The 15,681-nt window shown below is 42.8% G+C and overlaps 10 protein-coding genes across 10 annotated transcripts; 4 read left to right on the forward strand and 6 right to left on the reverse strand.

Moving 5' to 3' along the window:
• Positions 1-27: 27 nt before the first annotated feature.
• On the forward strand, positions 28-983 carry K450DRAFT_239868 (uncharacterized protein). The gene is made up of 2 exons (XM_051588837.1): positions 28-445; positions 506-983. The coding sequence occupies exons 1-2, from the start codon at positions 315-317 to the stop codon at positions 879-881; spliced, it is 507 nt and encodes a 168-aa protein (XP_051444952.1). The 5' UTR covers positions 28-314; the 3' UTR covers positions 882-983.
• Positions 984-2,309, reverse strand: K450DRAFT_239871 (uncharacterized protein). The gene is made up of 3 exons (XM_051588838.1): positions 1,884-2,309; positions 1,562-1,816; positions 984-1,492 (listed from the first exon to the last, which is right to left on the reverse strand). Exons 1-3 carry the CDS (start codon positions 2,203-2,205, stop codon positions 1,086-1,088), a joined length of 984 nt encoding a protein of 327 aa, XP_051444953.1. The 5' UTR covers positions 2,206-2,309; the 3' UTR covers positions 984-1,085.
• Positions 2,310-2,519: 210 nt separating this feature from the next.
• K450DRAFT_239874 (uncharacterized protein) lies at positions 2,520-4,205 on the forward strand. The gene is made up of 3 exons (XM_051588839.1): positions 2,520-2,997; positions 3,062-3,595; positions 3,674-4,205. Exons 1-3 carry the CDS (start codon positions 2,680-2,682, stop codon positions 4,103-4,105), a joined length of 1,284 nt encoding a protein of 427 aa, XP_051444954.1. The 5' UTR covers positions 2,520-2,679; the 3' UTR covers positions 4,106-4,205.
• Positions 4,206-5,558, reverse strand: K450DRAFT_239875 (uncharacterized protein). The gene is made up of 4 exons (XM_051588840.1): positions 5,361-5,558; positions 5,096-5,291; positions 4,799-5,008; positions 4,206-4,718 (listed from the first exon to the last, which is right to left on the reverse strand). Exons 1-4 carry the CDS (start codon positions 5,529-5,531, stop codon positions 4,306-4,308), a joined length of 990 nt encoding a protein of 329 aa, XP_051444955.1. The 5' UTR covers positions 5,532-5,558; the 3' UTR covers positions 4,206-4,305.
• Positions 5,559-5,891: 333 nt separating this feature from the next.
• On the reverse strand, positions 5,892-7,016 carry K450DRAFT_239878 (uncharacterized protein). The gene is made up of 5 exons (XM_051588841.1): positions 6,942-7,016; positions 6,629-6,902; positions 6,475-6,558; positions 6,262-6,414; positions 5,892-6,187 (listed from the first exon to the last, which is right to left on the reverse strand). The coding sequence occupies exons 1-5, from the start codon at positions 6,987-6,989 to the stop codon at positions 6,006-6,008; spliced, it is 741 nt and encodes a 246-aa protein (XP_051444956.1). The 5' UTR covers positions 6,990-7,016; the 3' UTR covers positions 5,892-6,005.
• A 9-nt stretch (positions 7,017-7,025) lies between these two features.
• On the reverse strand, positions 7,026-8,630 carry K450DRAFT_239884 (uncharacterized protein). The gene is made up of 4 exons (XM_051588842.1): positions 8,394-8,630; positions 8,201-8,350; positions 7,588-8,127; positions 7,026-7,516 (listed from the first exon to the last, which is right to left on the reverse strand). Exons 2-4 carry the CDS (start codon positions 8,252-8,254, stop codon positions 7,319-7,321), a joined length of 792 nt encoding a protein of 263 aa, XP_051444957.1. The 5' UTR covers positions 8,255-8,350; positions 8,394-8,630; the 3' UTR covers positions 7,026-7,318.
• Positions 8,473-9,353, reverse strand: K450DRAFT_239888 (uncharacterized protein). Its single transcript, XM_051588843.1, has 3 exons — positions 9,151-9,353; positions 8,740-8,955; positions 8,473-8,655 (listed from the first exon to the last, which is right to left on the reverse strand). The coding sequence occupies exons 1-3, from the start codon at positions 9,169-9,171 to the stop codon at positions 8,578-8,580; spliced, it is 315 nt and encodes a 104-aa protein (XP_051444958.1). The 5' UTR covers positions 9,172-9,353; the 3' UTR covers positions 8,473-8,577.
• A 237-nt stretch (positions 9,354-9,590) lies between these two features.
• K450DRAFT_299921 (uncharacterized protein) lies at positions 9,591-11,089 on the forward strand. Its single transcript, XM_051593714.1, has 2 exons — positions 9,591-9,648; positions 9,749-11,089. The coding sequence occupies exon 2, from the start codon at positions 9,978-9,980 to the stop codon at positions 10,953-10,955; it is 978 nt and encodes a 325-aa protein (XP_051444959.1). The 5' UTR covers positions 9,591-9,648; positions 9,749-9,977; the 3' UTR covers positions 10,956-11,089.
• K450DRAFT_239894 (uncharacterized protein) lies at positions 11,005-12,433 on the reverse strand. Its single transcript, XM_051588844.1, has 8 exons — positions 12,248-12,433; positions 12,014-12,185; positions 11,879-11,953; positions 11,714-11,814; positions 11,589-11,634; positions 11,449-11,530; positions 11,240-11,370; positions 11,005-11,170 (listed from the first exon to the last, which is right to left on the reverse strand). Exons 1-8 carry the CDS (start codon positions 12,316-12,318, stop codon positions 11,054-11,056), a joined length of 795 nt encoding a protein of 264 aa, XP_051444960.1. The 5' UTR covers positions 12,319-12,433; the 3' UTR covers positions 11,005-11,053.
• On the forward strand, positions 12,249-15,217 carry K450DRAFT_239904 (uncharacterized protein). The gene is made up of 10 exons (XM_051588845.1): positions 12,249-12,728; positions 12,797-13,055; positions 13,119-13,343; positions 13,419-13,487; positions 13,558-13,809; positions 13,872-13,982; positions 14,062-14,156; positions 14,222-14,365; positions 14,437-14,745; positions 14,848-15,217. The coding sequence occupies exons 1-10, from the start codon at positions 12,483-12,485 to the stop codon at positions 14,947-14,949; spliced, it is 1,812 nt and encodes a 603-aa protein (XP_051444961.1). The 5' UTR covers positions 12,249-12,482; the 3' UTR covers positions 14,950-15,217.
• The last annotated feature ends 464 nt before the right edge of the window (positions 15,218-15,681 follow it).

Genomic DNA, 15,681 nt, shown 5'->3' on the forward strand with positions numbered 1-15,681 from the left:
AGAGAGGTAGGAAAGCAAGTATTTTTCCACGCAGATGGTTTATTATATAATAATACTACGGTTTCAAATGGTCGGTTGCCAAAAAGGGGCTGCATCTGATTGAAACCTGCCATCGACGATAATTTGTCCCATAAATGAACGATGCTTTCTGCTTGACAGAAACACTCTAACATGAGAGATCAGGTCAAAATAACCATAAGTATTTGCGATTTTCATGCATAACGGCACTCGACAGAAAATTTCATTAGCGATATCAAATATCTGACGGGGTTATTTTCCATCGTATTGAAAAATTCGCCCGTTTTCCTTCCCCAATGTCAAATTTTGCCTGTGGATGTCTATTCGATAAAAAAGTCAAAGAACCGACGTTTCGAAAGACAAAATATTTTGAAGATTTGAGTGCCAGTTTCGCTATCAATGCTAAAAACGAACAACTGAGTGCACAGTAAGTATTGGCGGCTGGACACCATAGAGAAAGAATAACACATTGACATTTCTATTTTAGTTATTCTTGGTTGGTGGAGCTTCATAAACCAATCAACGGCTCACAGTTATACGTCGAGGCTACGCTAGAGAACCCGGATGATAAGACTAGCCCACTCCAAGTACAAGCGATCGAATTGCAAAACAACGAATCCATGCTCCCATTCGAGCATCGCCGATTTTACGTTCTGTCTCCTTCATTGCCAAAACTAAGCTGCGGGTTATACAATATGAAATTGACCGCTTATAGTGACAAGTCTAAGAAAGAGAAGATTACTGAGCATTCTAATCAAATTCTCTCGCGTGTCAATACAGATAATTGCTGCAAGTCAGAGTTCATGGAGCAGATGAACGCCGCAGCAAGAGCGTCGGAGTCAGGCTGGGAAACTAAGCAGTGACATGGATGTTCATAGAAAATGACAACCGCAACAGGTGTTTTCCCTACAGAGCTTCTGTAGATAACATAGACGATTTCGAGGATATATTCCTTGGTTTTCTTTTTGTTTTTATCAAAAATAAAAGTGTACATTATGGAAGAATAATAGTATGTTACAAAGGGATCAGTCTGTCGGCGAACCAGATATTGTCTGAATGGTATCAAATTACTGTAGTAATGATAGGTCATACTTTGAGCTATCGTTGGCCGCCAAAAGGTTCTGACGCCATTGTTCCGCCAAGGTGGTCAGTCGCTGGTTAGTCTCACTATCCGAATTACACCACAAGGCTGGAAACATGCCACATTTTGCTGGATTGGAGTCCATTCCGGCTGAACGGAATTCTGGATCACAGAGTACTTCCATAGCGAATCTTTCGTAGATGAGCAAAAGTGAGGGACAGGGATCCTTTGTTGTTAGCAAGTGATCTACCGGCAATTCCATGAACGATACTCTGACGTGTGGCGCAAAAGGGAACAAGCCTGTATATGGCATGCCTACTTTGAAGGCACCATGTGCTTTTTGATATTCTATGCAGGATTTAAGGAATACTCCTTGGGCAAATAAAGGCAGACCTAAAAAAAACAAAGTTAGCTCATTTAGCATTCATCCTAAACCATGGTCGTTCAGTAAGATATGCATACCTGGTGCGTAGATGAGAATATCTCTAATATCAGCGAATGGTAATATGTATCGTAAACCAACAGTATAGCTGTACGGCTTGAACAGTCGACAAACCATTTCTGAAGGGTTTTTGTTGCACGGCCAATCTTTGTTTTGCTTGCACTTTTCTTCACTGTATTCCTCAGCTTTTGGACAATCCAATCCGAAGAATGCATGTGTTCCTCGTTCCTTGTGTACTATATACAGTCCGTTTGAGACACGCCTCAAAGTAATGTCTTTGAAAAAAAAAAAACCAGTCAAAAAAACATGTTACAGAGAGTAGGGAAAGCAAAGGTACCTTACCTGTAAAGTTAAAGTTTTGTCGAATGCGAGTCAGGACGACTTCGGAACGGATTTGTCTGAACTCGTAAAAGTCGCTTGGCGGTGAGAATACTTGAGTTCGAGCACGACGCCATAATATTGGATCATTCTCCCGATGGCTGGTTGGAACCGAAGCCAAAGATATACCAGGCCCAGTATCATTATAAACAAATGCAAAAGCGTCGTCTACAGATCGCTGCCAATCAATCTTTTCTAGATCGAGGTGTTTCTTATAAGCTGCCGGCAGAGCTGCTGCTGTATTGACGGGCTCGGTTCCCTTCATAAAACTTTCGTAGAATGCCATTGCTGGAGAATTATACAAGTGTAAAAACTGGAAAAGTGGCAACGTAAGACGAAGTTTACAGTACTTGTCGGACTTTGAATATAGCTATTTTTCTTCCACAATGGGCTTTGATGGACACATCCCGCTTCTTGGCTCGCTTGCAAATGGCTTATAGAAAACTTGCTGCTAATCTTGCTTATGCGGCTAAAATGAGCCAAGTTGGCTTTGGATCACCACCCAAGCTTTCGACAGCCAAGACCATACTCAATACAGTGCTGCCGTCTCCGACCTTGGTAAGCAATGTCATTCGAGACCACTATACGAAAGGTTTTAAATCCCAGACAAATATTCCTGTAGCCAACGTCAAATGTCAAACTAATGCGAGATGCGTAATTCATAGGTCCACCAGCAAAGTCATGGTCGCTCGAATTTCATATCGCTATTGCGTTTATTCGCGATCTTATAGCACGTTCAAGATTTCACACTGTTGAGCATATGCAGTGGCTGACCTCGCAACTCCACGTCCCACTTCCGCCTTTCACAACCAGCAAAGACTTTATTGTTCCATCATCCTATCGACTAAAAGCCGGGTCTGTCATTGAGTCGGCAATTGATAAGAACGACTATCCAGCCATCGGATGGGACTGGATTGGCGATAAAAAGACCGCACCACCGCTCTCTGGAGAATGGTTAGCAGGAGAAGATGAACCGGGCGAAAAGAGGAATGAAAGTGTTGTTCTCTACGTTCATGGCGGAGCAGGTTACATGGGATCTACTATGACCCATCGCTTATTGACTTCCAGCATCGCAAAGGCAAGTAATTGCGTACCAATTCAGGTCGTATAACGAAATTTTCTAATACGTCATTGTTCGTCAGGCTACAGGTGGACGGGTTTGTGCTATCAATCAACGATTAGCCCCTCAACATCCCTTTCCCGCACCGTTGGAAGATGCCTTGACGACGTACTTACAACTAATTGACAAGGAAAATAGCGAAGGAGTTGATCCCAAAAATGTCATCATTGCTGGCGAGTCGCATGGTGGTGGTATGGTTATGGCTTTGCTATTGTTGTTACGTGATTGTAAATTACCTATGCCAGCCGGTGCCATTGGGTTATCTCCTTGGGTGGATTTGACGCACTCTCTACCATCGATTTTAACCAACATCTCGACGGATTATTTACCTGCCAGCGGATTCTCTCACAAACATTCCAGAGCGCTTGAATTTAATAATTTACCGCAGTTTGAACCTGAAGCGCTTGGGCCACTTGGTAAAGCCGTCCGACTTCCAATGTCACATGAAGATTTGGATCGTGTACAATTCTACGCTCCCAATTCTACTCTCAAAATGCGATATGTCAGCCCGATATTTGACGAACAGGGACTGCACGGATTGCCTCCGTTGCTTATTGTACGTGTATCACCTTGGGATTCTTAGAAGTCATACATATTCTAACCAGAAACTGATTTTCTCACGATCCTTTCGTAGCAAGTCGGAACAGCCGAACGGCTAAGAGATGAATCCATTTATTCAGCCTACAAGGCTTCAAACCAGTTTCCGGATTCTCCCTCTCCGCAAATGACCGCTGTCTCCCCAACACAAGTGAAACTAGAACTTTATGTCGACCAACCTCATGTGTTTCAAATGATTCTCGCTACCAAACAACGTGCCGTCGCCATTCATCAAATAGGTGAATTTGTAAAATCATTGGCTACAGGACGGGAAAATGCAGGGAATCAGGTGAAGAGCCCTAGTCATCTGCAGGTGTGCACCGTTCAACCCAATGGTGAGATAACAGAAGGCATGACCGACCCTCCTACTAAGGAAGTATGGGATTTGTGGGAGAAACGGTTAGAGCGGCCTTCTCTTAGAGAGAGGTTAGAGGAAGTGCAGCATACCCTTAGTAATTTACGGCCTTGAGCTAAAAATGCGATGGCCACTGTAAATAATGTTACATAGAACTGTCATGCATGCAATGTAGAAAAAAAAAATCTAGCATATTTATTTGCTCTCTCGATATTGAGATAGAGGTACATTGAATTTGTATACTATAGTACAATGCTGTTTGCATAAGTGAAAGGTTAACGGGCAGCGATGGGATGGGAGAGTGGTATGGGAGGTTATCTGTCGGCAAGCTTAACGCCAGCAACAACCACTTCACCGTCGTCCCACTTGTCATTGAATAAATCAATCCAGCCTCTAACTTTTTCGTAAACCATAAATGTTACAGCCTGACCGGGAGCGACACGCATAAGTCGTGGGGTAAGGCCTTTGTAGAATGCAGTGTAACCTTCTTTCTGGATGATTTCGGAGGTGACGGTCTGGAATCGTTGCCAGCCAGAGCCGCTGGCGTTGCTTTTTTGGATACGAGTCTTAATGGTATCAATAGGGGCATTGGACATGGGACCCATAGCACCAGACACACCACCCAAAATGAGATGTTGATATGAAGGCAGTTCGTCGACTTGTTGGGCTTTGATAGCATATTTCTTCATCTCTTGATACACTGTGAAATTGACAGCTTGATTCGTGGCTGATCGGGAGTTAAACATAGAATGTGTCAGCATCATTTCCAATAGACGTCCAAGCGAGTGAGAAAAAATAAATCCTTACATTGTCTGAGAGCAGTCAAGGCAACACCCTTATACAAAGCTCCAAACCCTTCGTGCTTGACGATCTCATATGCACAGTGGAATGCGTTTCTGTATTTTGGAATATCCATAGGGTCGGTCATGGAGTGCTTCTGAGCTTGCAGACGAATTTTGATCACATCCATGGGTGTGACGACCAACACAGCTTCAGTAACACCAGCACTCAAACCAGCTGATATGAAAGGAAATGAAGGAGATTAGGTACTGCAATGCATATGCATAACCTACATCAAATGAATGAATGAAAACTCTAACGTACCAAAGAAGGTAGAGCTGGTGCTGACCTTGCCATTGCTATCAGCCAACAATGACTTGTAGTATTCAAACGAACTGAATCGAATAGCCATCTTGGGGACAATACCAGTGACAACAGCTCCGAGACCTTTGTACAGGGCAAAAAATGATTCATTTCGTACGATCTTTGCTCCTACACCGATGAATCCCAGTCGCTTTCCCTACAGTATCGAATGGAATATTTAAATTCAGGTCATCTATAGAATTGGATCCACAAAGACAATACATACAGCAGCGTTTCGAGCTCCCGACTTTGAAAGTTGCATTCTGACTTTGATGGTATCCAAAGGATGGCAACTGCAAGCCTCAATAAGACCGGCAGCACCACCAGCTACCAAGTGAGTGACCAATGTCTTTGGTCTTGGTTTTTTGGAGGATTGTTCGGGCTTAGAAGCGCTCATGGTGAAGGAAGAAAAGAATAAGAAGGGAATGGAAATGAAACAAGGTGGAGAAGGGCCTTTTATTTAATGCTACTGGTGTTATTAAAGCTTGCGGTCATTTTCATATGCTCGATTAGACTCTTACCCCGCAATTGTCCACATTCAGCCGTCCATTGGCTCTCTTGCTGCCAATGAGCAACCAAGCGTCACCGTATTCCTCCGAACATGTGATCACTGTACATGTGATCCCATCATTTCAGTCAATTCAATTCTAAATACCTGAGATAATGTATAGAAAGCCTATCGAAGCATACGAGGAGATCTCCTCAAAATAAAGGAGAAACATAAAGGTGCTGTTGGCAGGCACCTGCATGCGATGTACAGCTGGTCAATTTTTTTGTTTTTTATAATTTTTATTTTTGGATGTTTAGTTACTTGACCAAAAATTTGGGATGACAAAGATGAGTTTCATAATTTCGTCTTGGTAAAGCTGTTCTACATAACAACGCAGTCACCACTTCGAACTTTGTCCTCCAGTCTATCGAGCCACCGCATATCTCCTTTGCCTTTGCCGAATTCTACATACAAGCAACCAGGATTAGGGGTGTTAGGTTCGACATGAACGTTGTATTTCTCGACCATGGTGGTGATAGCTGGCTTAAGCTTAGCAATGTGATCTATAGTGCGGTTTGGGGGAGGGGTGTTAGGTTGTTTCAGTTCCATCCAGAAAAATACTGTAATGATTACGGACCAATGCTATGATTGCCTCGGCCAACGATGATGGTCAAGTGATCTCTGCCTTCCCTCTGACAGCGGGCGATGGCTTCTTCAGCACGTTCGGTTGCTTCTTGCACAAACAAGCCATGCAAGTCGACCTCGTCGGGACTTCGACCCCGGTTCTTTTCTACATGTAGGATGCGTGAGAAAAGGTGTTACATCAAAATCTGTATACATTTCTGCTTACTTTCAAACACAAAATCCGCTGCCTGTTTGTTATATTGTTTCATCAGGCGATCGTGCTCATGTCCCTGGTTCGACAGTTCCTTGGCTGAATTATATTCAGTTACTGCAAACTGCTTGATATAGAATGAATGATATTACTTTGAATCCTTCCTTACCTTGAGCTCCGTCACCACTCTTATAAGCCTGTTGACTTCGCTCATAACATTCATTACGAGTCATGGCCGCTTGATGGGCAAGGCCGCGCAGACGAGAGTACTCGGGATCGTCACCTTCGTCTAAATGAGGGGAAGGCGCGTGTGGGGCGCCTTGATTATTGTATTGTTGATTGTGCGACTGTTGATGGTGTTGCTGTTGGCCACCACCATGTGCGGGCTGCTGAGGGTAAGGCTGAGAATGGTTACCAGGATAAGGTTGGTTATATTGAGGTTGCTGTTGGTCCTTTTGTGAGCGTTGGTATTCGTGGTAGACCTGGTTGGCAGTGTCAAAGGCTTTCTCTAAAGACGGTTTGTTACCCATAGTGGTGGTGGTGGTAGTAAAATGATCTTTACTGTGTAGAAAAATTGATCTGAGTTCTTTAATCGATGTCGTCGTTTGTCTAATGCCGTTCTTTCCTTTTTCAGCCTGTGCAATAAGCCACAGACGCTCGTCTTCCCGCAACTTCTTTTTATGTTAACAATTGTGTATTGTATTTAAAATGAATGACAATAAAACCATCCAACAGGCCGTAGAAGATGAACAACAGTAAAAAGGTGAAAACAACGAAAGAAATAGGGGGTGAAAAAAATGGTTGCGGTATAGACAAGAACTGGGTAAAAACCGATTGAACAATACCATGACTACTGTACTCAATCAGCATCTCGGTTGATATAATGTTTGACCATCCAGTCTCTAACAAATATGCTAGCTTTCATGAACTTCTTACTTGCATACTTCTTGTAAAAAGCATCATGAATAGGCTCCTGTGCAAGATAGTCAAGCATGAGTTCTGCCCATTTGCGAAGTTGGGTCTCCTTGTAGCCAGAGTAATGTACAAGATTGGCATCCTGGTTGTTTCGGGTGGTCAGCCAAAGCGAACTTGTTGGTTTTAAAAACGCTATATGAAAGTGAAACTTACCCAATCGCCCCGTGAAAGCATTTTTTTCGCCAGGAACAACGCAGAGGCTGATATCAATGATGGTGGACATCCCATAAACCGATGGTCAACCAGCGGAATTTCCATAAAATATTTTGCAACGGTACGAGTATAAATATCGTAGTTATCTGCCTTCGATGCTCGTCTCAAAAAGTGCATTGGGTTTGGATAACAGAGCTGGAAATCGAGGACTTGAAGAACGTATCGTTCTGCCTTCAAAATATCAGCGTCTTTAAGACTACCGTCGGCCATGAAGGTGAAATTCTTAATGGAAGGTGCCATCACCTCTTCGTATTTTGAAGCAATGAAAAGGGCAGTGACACCAACTAGTTGAAGCTTCACGAGAGAAACAACGCGAGCAGAGAGGAAACGGTCAATGATATTCACAGCAAGGAACAAAGTTTCAGGCAAAAGTCCAAAGTTGCAATGGACTTCCATGAGCCAGTCGACTAGAATGCCTCGCATCTTCCATACGAGTTCTTTCTGAGACTCCATGTAGTTGGCTTGCGGTAAAGTTTCGAGCTGTGTGGCAATATGAGATTTAGTGCCTTCAATACACAGCAAGATAGTAAACATTCAGGAAATGGATCATTACCTCCAAGACGCGCATGTATTCAAAAATTTCATTGACATACTCAGTCACCATCATGGGATCATTCTTGTCTTCAGCATCCAAGTCAGTCCATGTTTGTGTGGCAACTTGAAGTGCGCGCTTTTCTTCATCGAGATCGGCAACGGTCGCTTCCTGTATATCTTCGCTCATTTCGTGAGTGCTGATATGATTAGATATGTCACTAAAGAAAGAGCGCGATCGCTTTCCCAGGCGTATGTTATGGAGTTCTTTGTTATCATCTTTCAAAGCATTCTGAGATTTCCTTAGATGCGCTGGCAGGATAATAGGTAGAACTGGTACAGCACGCACGACGTCTTTTCCATTATTGTCTTTGGCTGCTTCTTCCTTAATAATTTCGGTTACTTTCTTCTCGTGCTTAATTTCTGTTCGAACAGTTTTTGTAATCTCGGTCGCGTTGGTAACGGCTTTCTCATTTTCTGAAGTTGTCTATAGCAAAAGATGTGTTAGAACACACTTATCATGATTGGCGCGGTAGTAGCTAAATTGAAAATTTTCGTTACCTTTTGTTGCGACTTGGCATTGCTTACATCGTTTAGAACAGAACGTCGCTTTTGAAAAACGTTGGTGTTAGTGGTGGTTGCAGATTTCAATCGAGTGGTTTGACTAGAAGTCTTGGTGTTTGCATCTTTGACTGACTGTTTGGCGTTGTTTTCGTTCTCGCTATTGACAAGTCTATTTTGATTAGAAGCAGTTAGAATGCCTCGTCTCGGAGGTATCTGTTTTTCGTTATGCGATTCACGGTTACGCGAAAAAAAATTAAATGCAAAAGAAAGTCATTGCAAATCAAAGCCAGCCGAACAAAACAAATGGTGAGATGGTGATGAAAGTAATAAAGTGAAGATGAGTGTGAGTGAAACGCGATAAACAGGTTGCGTGGCATAGTAAACCATCGATGGCTTGGGTTTACTTACGTTGCTATTACGACTGAACATTATGAGCTATTTTCACACTGTGCCGTGAGATAAGGCGAGATGGAGGGCGAGCTCCTCGTATTCACCAATGAACGCGAGTTTGTGGTGTTTTATGGTTCTGTCTGTCACAAAGCGGAAGGGTCAGAGGGAATAAAGGCTCGGTGGAATCTGCGTAAAGGGTAATTGAGAGAGAACGGGACCTTGAGGTCTCACAAGCAACAGGAATTTTTTGCTGTGATATGAGTGACGTCGAAATGGTGGGTTAGGGCCTAGCGATAAACCCAGCTTCACTCGTCGAAACTTCATGGATCGCCAACTGCTTTTCTGTAGCACACTTGGCAATTTTCTTTTTTTCGTCTAGTCAGCGAGCAGGTGCTTATTGTTTGCTAAACAGATTCACTTTAAAAAAATCTGGTATGTCCACTACTTTTCATAAACGACAATTTTCGTCCCAGCTGAATATTCAATTTAATTGAGCGTTGGTTGGTAGCATCTAGGGTAGGTAGTTTCTTTGCTATTAAGCCTTGTGTATTGAAATGCTTCAATAAATTAAACGCATAGACGATTTTATGGTCGTACTTGTATTGCTACGCACAAGTCAACAAAGCTGGGGTGGCTACATACGAGCAAACATGTGCCATAAAATCCGGTGTAGATATCCAAACCTGAAGTGTAGGTTCGGACTGGACTTTTAAAGCTGGCACTCGGTCTGTCGGTTTATTTGATCACTTGATTCACAATGTCAGAAAATAAACAAATGGGTCCTTCCGAAAACAATATAAAAGGCGTGTTCGATATGGCCCAGGTCCTAACCGTAACGTGTCTAAATGTCTACCGCACAGTTCCGCTTACTATATCCTTCGGGAAGTGGTTCTGTATCTATCTCCATTGAAGATGGGATACCAAAGCCGCTTATGAAATCTAAAGGAGGCTTATACGAACTCGAACGGCAATTACTACGAGACACAAAATACAACTATCAGGTATTTCTTGACGACGAGCCCCAACAAATAGAGGTATTTGATACTGCGTGCGCCAAGTCAAAAAGTGACCTAAGTGCTCTTCAAAACTTGAGCACTCTGTGCCTAGTTGATATGGATGCAAAGGATCAACCCAATTCGCACGATAGAATTTTAGGAGGAGGCGCCGACCCTGCCGCCGTGCTAGAAGATCCACCTGAATTTGATCACGGCGACAGCCATAGTGATAACGAAACAGTCAGCTCGGAATTGGATTCCCCTCTTACTCCTACACGATTTGAAGGTTTTGAAGAAGAACAATCTATTCACTCTATGTTACATGAAAAACACGACGTAAAGAACGAAGACTACAGTACGCCTCTTATTGACACGATTAATCAGGATTCGCAGAACATCATACATGTTGAACATGCGTCGCAAGTCACCTCGGAAATTCAAGCTGAACCAAATCCTCAACGCAATGTCCTGGAGACATCTATACCAGAGAGAAAGGAAACCGAAGATCATGCCGTTGACGAAGTAGCCGCCAATGACGTGCCTATGGCCAATGGGGTATTTGTCACGCCCATGGCGCCCGATGCAGAGGATTACCTTGACGATCACTGCATTGTAGACGATCTTATTCAAGAACTGCGCGAGAAAGAAGAAAGTCAAATGAAGGCAAACACTGCTGGAGAAGTCATCACTACACAATTGCAAGCCTTCTCAAAATTCGGCCCGGCTGATGTTCTTCGGCTCCAATCTATGTTTACTTCATTTATCATGATAATTATCCTCCAAGCGGTTGCAAACGTATTCTCCTTTGCCAAAGCTTCCCTTGATTAAGCATTTTTCTTATTTAGTATTTTTATGTAACTTTTTATTGATGATTATATGCACAAAGTATTGTATTGAATAGCGAGAATATAAAGATCGGAAGCAAGTCATTTGATTACATTGTCGGGTGACTTTTTATTGTTTGCCGATAGCATAGCTCCATTCACAGCTAGTTGGTCAGCCTGTACATTGCCATCAACTCCCTGGTGACCTCGAACATGTTTCTAAGAAGGTTATGTTGAATAAAAATCATTTTGAATAACGTGGTACTTGCTTATGGGGCTTTTGCTTACCAGTACCACCATTCCAGGTCGGGTGTCTATTAGGTGGAACAGCCTCCTAAACAAATCCTCATTTTGTATATCTTTGTTACTAGATGTTTTCCACTTATTCTTCTCCCATGCTTTTCGCCAGAATTTGACCGCTAACAACGATGTAGAAGCGCTTGTCAGTAGGTAGGTCCATTGCTTAGATTTTTAATTGAAAGGGTGATCATTCTTACCATTTACAGTATACATACTGTCTGTGCAGATATTTAACCGACTTTTATCATTCCCACATGTCTCGATCGCTCGGATTACAGCCTAGCATTTACCGTTATTAGCTATTCATAGCTGTCAACAAATTGTTAACTGGTCATACCTGAATCTCAGCTCTTTGATTAGTTGGTTTTCCTTCCAATGGCTCGCTTAAGTTCCTACGATGACAATGGTCAGTAAATCCCTGAACTATTATTTGCCTCGCTTGATGCCCGTCTTTGCTCATACCTTTTGTCATTAGGTCCCCAATACACACCAATACCAGCATACGCCTTGCTAGTTCCATTCCCTGACGCAGCTCCATCAGTATAAACTATCATGCCTTCGTCCTGCTTTAAACCATTCTTAAATATCTCAACGTTAGGAATGACTATTGAAAATCCCGACAATTACCTTCAATGCTACTTTTTCTTCACGTTCCGTTTTGGTTTCTATCTTCGATCCAGCAATGCCAATTTTCGTATCCCCCTTTCATACACAATTAAAAAATGCAGATGAAATACGCTTGTCGTCATCAAAGGAACTTACAGATGTATCTTTAGAGGTGCCAGCGAAATTAGTGGTGGTTGCATGCTTACGGGATGTACTACTGTTCCCTTTTGACTCGGTTGCTGAGAGGAAGTCGTCGGCTTCCTGCTTTGAAACAAACTTTTTGTATCTAGAATTAGGGTACCCTATCACTTGCTTTTCGCAGTCGGACCTAAAGTTGCATGTTTAAAGAGTGTATAATTCACCAGTGCCCAATTCAGAACATTGTCTTACCATTGAGTGTAAATGCCGGGTTTTTTACCAACACGCACAGCATAGTAGTACGTTCTTGCAGCTTTTGGCATTGCAGAAGTTAAGTGTGGTGACGTAGAATATATGTATTTGAACAGTATGAAGAATGTATACAGCTAGGAATGAATTGTAGGCCACGTCGCGAGTAAATTTCCTTGCTCGATTTTTTTTTTGGTACCCTTTTTTGACAGTTTTCGCCGCGTCGTTTCGGGTTGTGATGCAAACCTCCAAAATCACACAGTTTTTCAAAAAGGTCCCGTCCAAGGATTCCGATGCTGCAAGAGAGACATCGGGAGCTAATTCGATTAGGGATTCAACAGCATTGCTAAGTGTCAACCACAACACTTCCGAGGCAGAGGTATCTCTGTCACAGTCAGCTTTATCACCGCAGGCACGAGATAAAAGCAATGCTGCGCAAGCTATTTTGATTGAATCAGATACCAGCGAAGACGAAGAAAAGTTGGTAAGTGTTACCAAATGGTGAAAATGATTACTGAGACAATTTGGATAACCAATTCTGTTGTTAAGAAGCAAGGGGCTAATCCATTACATAAAAAGAACGCCAATCGCTCCAAAGCAATCATACTTGATGAAGAAACTGACAGTGAAACTACTATGGAGAATCTGAGTATTCGATCGCCACAAAAAAGGAGGAGGTTAATATTGGACGATGACGACGAGGATGCGTCTGCTGGCGATATTGGTGCTTCTACAAAAACAGCTGAGGAAGCGCAAGATAGCTTGTCGCATGGAGAGGATCAGGTCACAGAAAGTGGAGGTGAGGGTTGCAGTACGTAGAAAGCAGTGAAGTGGAAGCCATTACATGCATATCTCTAACTATACGTAATTCAAGTGAATATACCCTCTAAACGTCGACTCGTACGCAAACGCAGTGAGACACAGCATCGTGAGGAAGATTACGATAATGCAGCCATTTGTCTTGATATTTTCTCAGATAGCCAGAAAAGCTCTGATGAAGAAGAAATACAGCTGACACGAAAGACGAGGAAAAAAAATGTGATAAGAGACAATGAAGAAGATGAAAGTGATGAAGAAGATTGGGATGTTGACAAATCGGGTAAGCACTAAAACAGGACTGTCAAAAGATAATGACTTTAACACAGTAAACAACGTTTTACATTTAATATTATAGCCATATTAGAAGAGCGGACAAGGATTAAGAAACAATCTCGATATAGTGAAATGCTGGCTGTCAGGAAAGGTACGTTGTTTGATCGTAATGTGTTATAGTCGCGCTCCAAAAGTGACTAATGTACACATTGTTTATCAAGCTGGAAAACAACGAATGAATGAATATAGTAACGATATACCCGTGGGGCCATTAGATCGCTTCACATTTACACCACATCAATCGGGAGCAGCTCCGAATGAAGAAGACTTTCTCAACGATACGGATGATGACCATGAACACGTTGAAAGTCAAAATCATGATACTGAAGACGACGACGGATTTGTGGTTGCAGATGATATCATTGATGGTGTACACATCGCTTTATCGCAACAAGAAACGCATGAACTTCCAGGTACAGGCATCTCGGTGTACACTTTCAGGTCAAAGATATCGGACTTACGCATGTGTATCTAGATGAGTTCTCAACGAGGTATCAAAACAACACGGAAGGCTACTTTCATGTCTACTTTGAGTACCTGATGTACTGCATCGTCGACCCCGCATACGGTCACGCTGATAATATTGGTAAGAACCCCTGCAAACCTCCTTAGTAACGACAATGTGGCAAGGCGGCGGCGCTGAACCGCGACCTTTTTTGTTTCAGATACACGGTTCAAAGTAGCCATCAGCGCCGTAAATCGGCTGATAGACACCTGCAAGGATAAGGTTCACAGCCCTGTGTGGAAAAAGCATTTTACAGTACGTATTGGTGTTGTTTCCATCATTATTTGTGTTGAAATGAGCTTAGTAACCCCTTGCTTCAGGAAGATCTCGAAGCCTGGCCGTCAGCGGATTGGAAGCCGATTTACCAACCCAACCACGACTGTGACGCTTGCATGATTTTAGGTAAAGGATCAACATCCTCTCTGACTCTGTTTGGCTCTCGTTATGATGAGCATTGCTTTCCGGTATGTTTTGCGATGTTGGAACCAAAAATACATTTGGGATATACAAAATGTCTCACTCTAGCGTGTCACAGATCCAGTATGAGGAGCCGGTCCAGTCATCTGCTAACCTGGAGAATGTAGACTCTCCAAACATCAACCACTGGCTTGGCTATCAGAAAGACCGACCACGAAAAGATCGTTATTGGGTAGGAAGCACTTGCTTCAATCGGGCAAGAATTTACCATGCATTGGTGCATTTGAAGTTTGATTTGTGCACAGAAATAAGAGAGTTTGTCCGTTCCGTTAGCAACGACTACGGTAGCCAGGCGAGTCAGTCTTCGCAACACCGGAATATTGACAATCTAGTAGATATTATGGTGGAAACGAGGCTAACAGACAAGGTAAATGCGATGTTCCTACTCTACTTTATTTTTTCTTGCGTTACATGTCAACGTTTTGATCAAGTTTTAACGGAGATACTAATGTAACAATGGGATGGTTAGTTATGGTCTCTTGCTAAGGAACGAGTCAACGACGCCCTCCATCTTCGAAGTGATAGAGCCTTTAAGAGAGGAATGGATGTGTCTTCCTTCTTTAAAGACTAGTAGCTCCCTTCGTAGCAACCGACCTTTATGATACGTAACTAGAAAAATGATTTCATTCATGCTGCAATCGGTCGGCGGGACACAGACCTCGAACCCTCATTGGGGCGCAAAGCGGAGTAGTTAGGCTGGTGTTGCGTTGTATCACACCCGATACCTTTTCGGTCATGGTCCAGCACTGAGGTGTTTTTCAAATAGTTCTTGCTCATTTTACAAATATTAATAAGCAAGCATCCTCCATCTGTACAATACATCTTGAAAGAACGTGTCTATCCACGATGATCGTGCTGTATATAAGTAAAGTTTATGTGTTTTTCGTAGGTGGTGGGTGCTCGGATGGCTCGGCAGTGTCGCTTGTTGTCGATAGCCTTTTAAGGTGTTGTTCCTGTCATTTTTGGTGCCTATGTGGGTATTTGTTGATGGTGCCGCAAAACCTGCGAAACGGGCGAGTCATTTTTCCCATCTATCGATCGAATATATAATCCGTTTTGCAAGTCTTTCATAGCACGCCTTTCTCTGCTCTTGTTCTTTCCCCTTTGTTCATATCCACCAACCCTGTTTATTATCATCCATTCCCTTCAGTATTCTAATTCGCCTCACGTAGCACTCACTCACTTATGGGCAATCAGAGCAGTAAACAACGACCGCAAGTCGAGAGCAGCAAGAAAAAGCTCCCTGGCAAAAAGATAGCTCTATCGGCTGTTTCGCGATTTTTACCAAAAAACAAGAAAGAGC

The sequence above is a fragment of the Umbelopsis ramanniana genome (assembly GCF_025399195.1).
Source record: "Umbelopsis ramanniana AG unplaced genomic scaffold K450scaffold_25, whole genome shotgun sequence".
NCBI classification, from domain to species: Eukaryota; Fungi; Mucoromycota; class Umbelopsidomycetes; order Umbelopsidales; family Umbelopsidaceae; genus Umbelopsis; species Umbelopsis ramanniana.

What these genes read in the sequence shown, in the direction of transcription:
- K450DRAFT_239874 (XM_051588839.1), top strand. Translation starts at nt 2,680, where the DNA reads ATGCAGTGGCTGACCTCGCAACTCCACGTCCCACTTCCGCCTTTCACA. An exon ending in TGACTTCCAGCATCGCAAAG is followed by an intron (nt 2,998 to 3,061) that starts GCAAGTAATTGC and finishes ATTGTTCGTCAG; the next exon opens with GCTACAGGTGGACGGGTTTG. An exon ending in GATTGCCTCCGTTGCTTATT is followed by an intron (nt 3,596 to 3,673) that starts GTACGTGTATCA and finishes ATCCTTTCGTAG; the next exon opens with CAAGTCGGAACAGCCGAACG.
- K450DRAFT_239878 (XM_051588841.1), bottom strand. Translation starts at nt 6,989, where the DNA reads ATGGGTAACAAACCGTCTTTAGAGAAAGCCTTTGACACTGCCAACCAG. An exon ending in CCTTTGACACTGCCAACCAG is followed by an intron (nt 6,903 to 6,941) that starts GTCTACCACGAA and finishes AAGGACCAACAG; the next exon opens with CAACCTCAATATAACCAACC. An exon ending in CCGAGGCAATCATAGCATTG is followed by an intron (nt 6,188 to 6,261) that starts GTCCGTAATCAT and finishes ACCGCACTATAG; the next exon opens with ATCACATTGCTAAGCTTAAG.
- K450DRAFT_239904 (XM_051588845.1), top strand. Translation starts at nt 12,483, where the DNA reads ATGCAAACCTCCAAAATCACACAGTTTTTCAAAAAGGTCCCGTCCAAG. An exon ending in AAGTGGAGGTGAGGGTTGCA is followed by an intron (nt 13,056 to 13,118) that starts GTACGTAGAAAG and finishes ACGTAATTCAAG; the next exon opens with TGAATATACCCTCTAAACGT. An exon ending in AATGCTGGCTGTCAGGAAAG is followed by an intron (nt 13,488 to 13,557) that starts GTACGTTGTTTG and finishes TTGTTTATCAAG; the next exon opens with CTGGAAAACAACGAATGAAT.
- K450DRAFT_239894 (XM_051588844.1), bottom strand. Translation starts at nt 12,318, where the DNA reads ATGCCAAAAGCTGCAAGAACGTACTACTATGCTGTGCGTGTTGGTAAA. An exon ending in ATCAAAGAGCTGAGATTCAG is followed by an intron (nt 11,531 to 11,588) that starts GTATGACCAGTT and finishes GGTAAATGCTAG; the next exon opens with GCTGTAATCCGAGCGATCGA. An exon ending in CAGTATGTATACTGTAAATG is followed by an intron (nt 11,371 to 11,448) that starts GTAAGAATGATC and finishes CATCGTTGTTAG; the next exon opens with CGGTCAAATTCTGGCGAAAA.
- K450DRAFT_239888 (XM_051588843.1), bottom strand. Translation starts at nt 9,171, where the DNA reads ATGTTCAGTCGTAATAGCAAC. An exon ending in TGTTCAGTCGTAATAGCAAC is followed by an intron (nt 8,956 to 9,150) that starts GTAAGTAAACCC and finishes AACGAAAAACAG; the next exon opens with ATACCTCCGAGACGAGGCAT. An exon ending in ATGCCAAGTCGCAACAAAAG is followed by an intron (nt 8,656 to 8,739) that starts GTAACGAAAATT and finishes AGACAACTTCAG; the next exon opens with AAAATGAGAAAGCCGTTACC.
- K450DRAFT_239875 (XM_051588840.1), bottom strand. Translation starts at nt 5,531, where the DNA reads ATGAGCGCTTCTAAGCCCGAACAATCCTCCAAAAAACCAAGACCAAAG. An exon ending in CGGGAGCTCGAAACGCTGCT is followed by an intron (nt 5,292 to 5,360) that starts GTATGTATTGTC and finishes TCGATACTGTAG; the next exon opens with GGAAAGCGACTGGGATTCAT. An exon ending in CTTGACTGCTCTCAGACAAT is followed by an intron (nt 4,719 to 4,798) that starts GTAAGGATTTAT and finishes ACTCCCGATCAG; the next exon opens with CCACGAATCAAGCTGTCAAT.
- K450DRAFT_239871 (XM_051588838.1), bottom strand. Translation starts at nt 2,205, where the DNA reads ATGGCATTCTACGAAAGTTTTATGAAGGGAACCGAGCCCGTCAATACA. An exon ending in ACAAAACTTTAACTTTACAG is followed by an intron (nt 1,817 to 1,883) that starts GTAAGGTACCTT and finishes TTTTTTTCAAAG; the next exon opens with ACATTACTTTGAGGCGTGTC. An exon ending in TATTCTCATCTACGCACCAG is followed by an intron (nt 1,493 to 1,561) that starts GTATGCATATCT and finishes TGTTTTTTTTAG; the next exon opens with GTCTGCCTTTATTTGCCCAA.
- K450DRAFT_239868 (XM_051588837.1), top strand. Translation starts at nt 315, where the DNA reads ATGTCAAATTTTGCCTGTGGATGTCTATTCGATAAAAAAGTCAAAGAA. An exon ending in AACGAACAACTGAGTGCACA is followed by an intron (nt 446 to 505) that starts GTAAGTATTGGC and finishes TTTCTATTTTAG; the next exon opens with TTATTCTTGGTTGGTGGAGC.
- K450DRAFT_299921 (XM_051593714.1), top strand. Translation starts at nt 9,978, where the DNA reads ATGTCTACCGCACAGTTCCGCTTACTATATCCTTCGGGAAGTGGTTCT.
- K450DRAFT_239884 (XM_051588842.1), bottom strand. Translation starts at nt 8,254, where the DNA reads ATGATGGTGACTGAGTATGTCAATGAAATTTTTGAATACATGCGCGTC. An exon ending in AATACATGCGCGTCTTGGAG is followed by an intron (nt 8,128 to 8,200) that starts GTAATGATCCAT and finishes ATTGCCACACAG; the next exon opens with CTCGAAACTTTACCGCAAGC. An exon ending in TGCTTTCACGGGGCGATTGG is followed by an intron (nt 7,517 to 7,587) that starts GTAAGTTTCACT and finishes CGAAACAACCAG; the next exon opens with GATGCCAATCTTGTACATTA.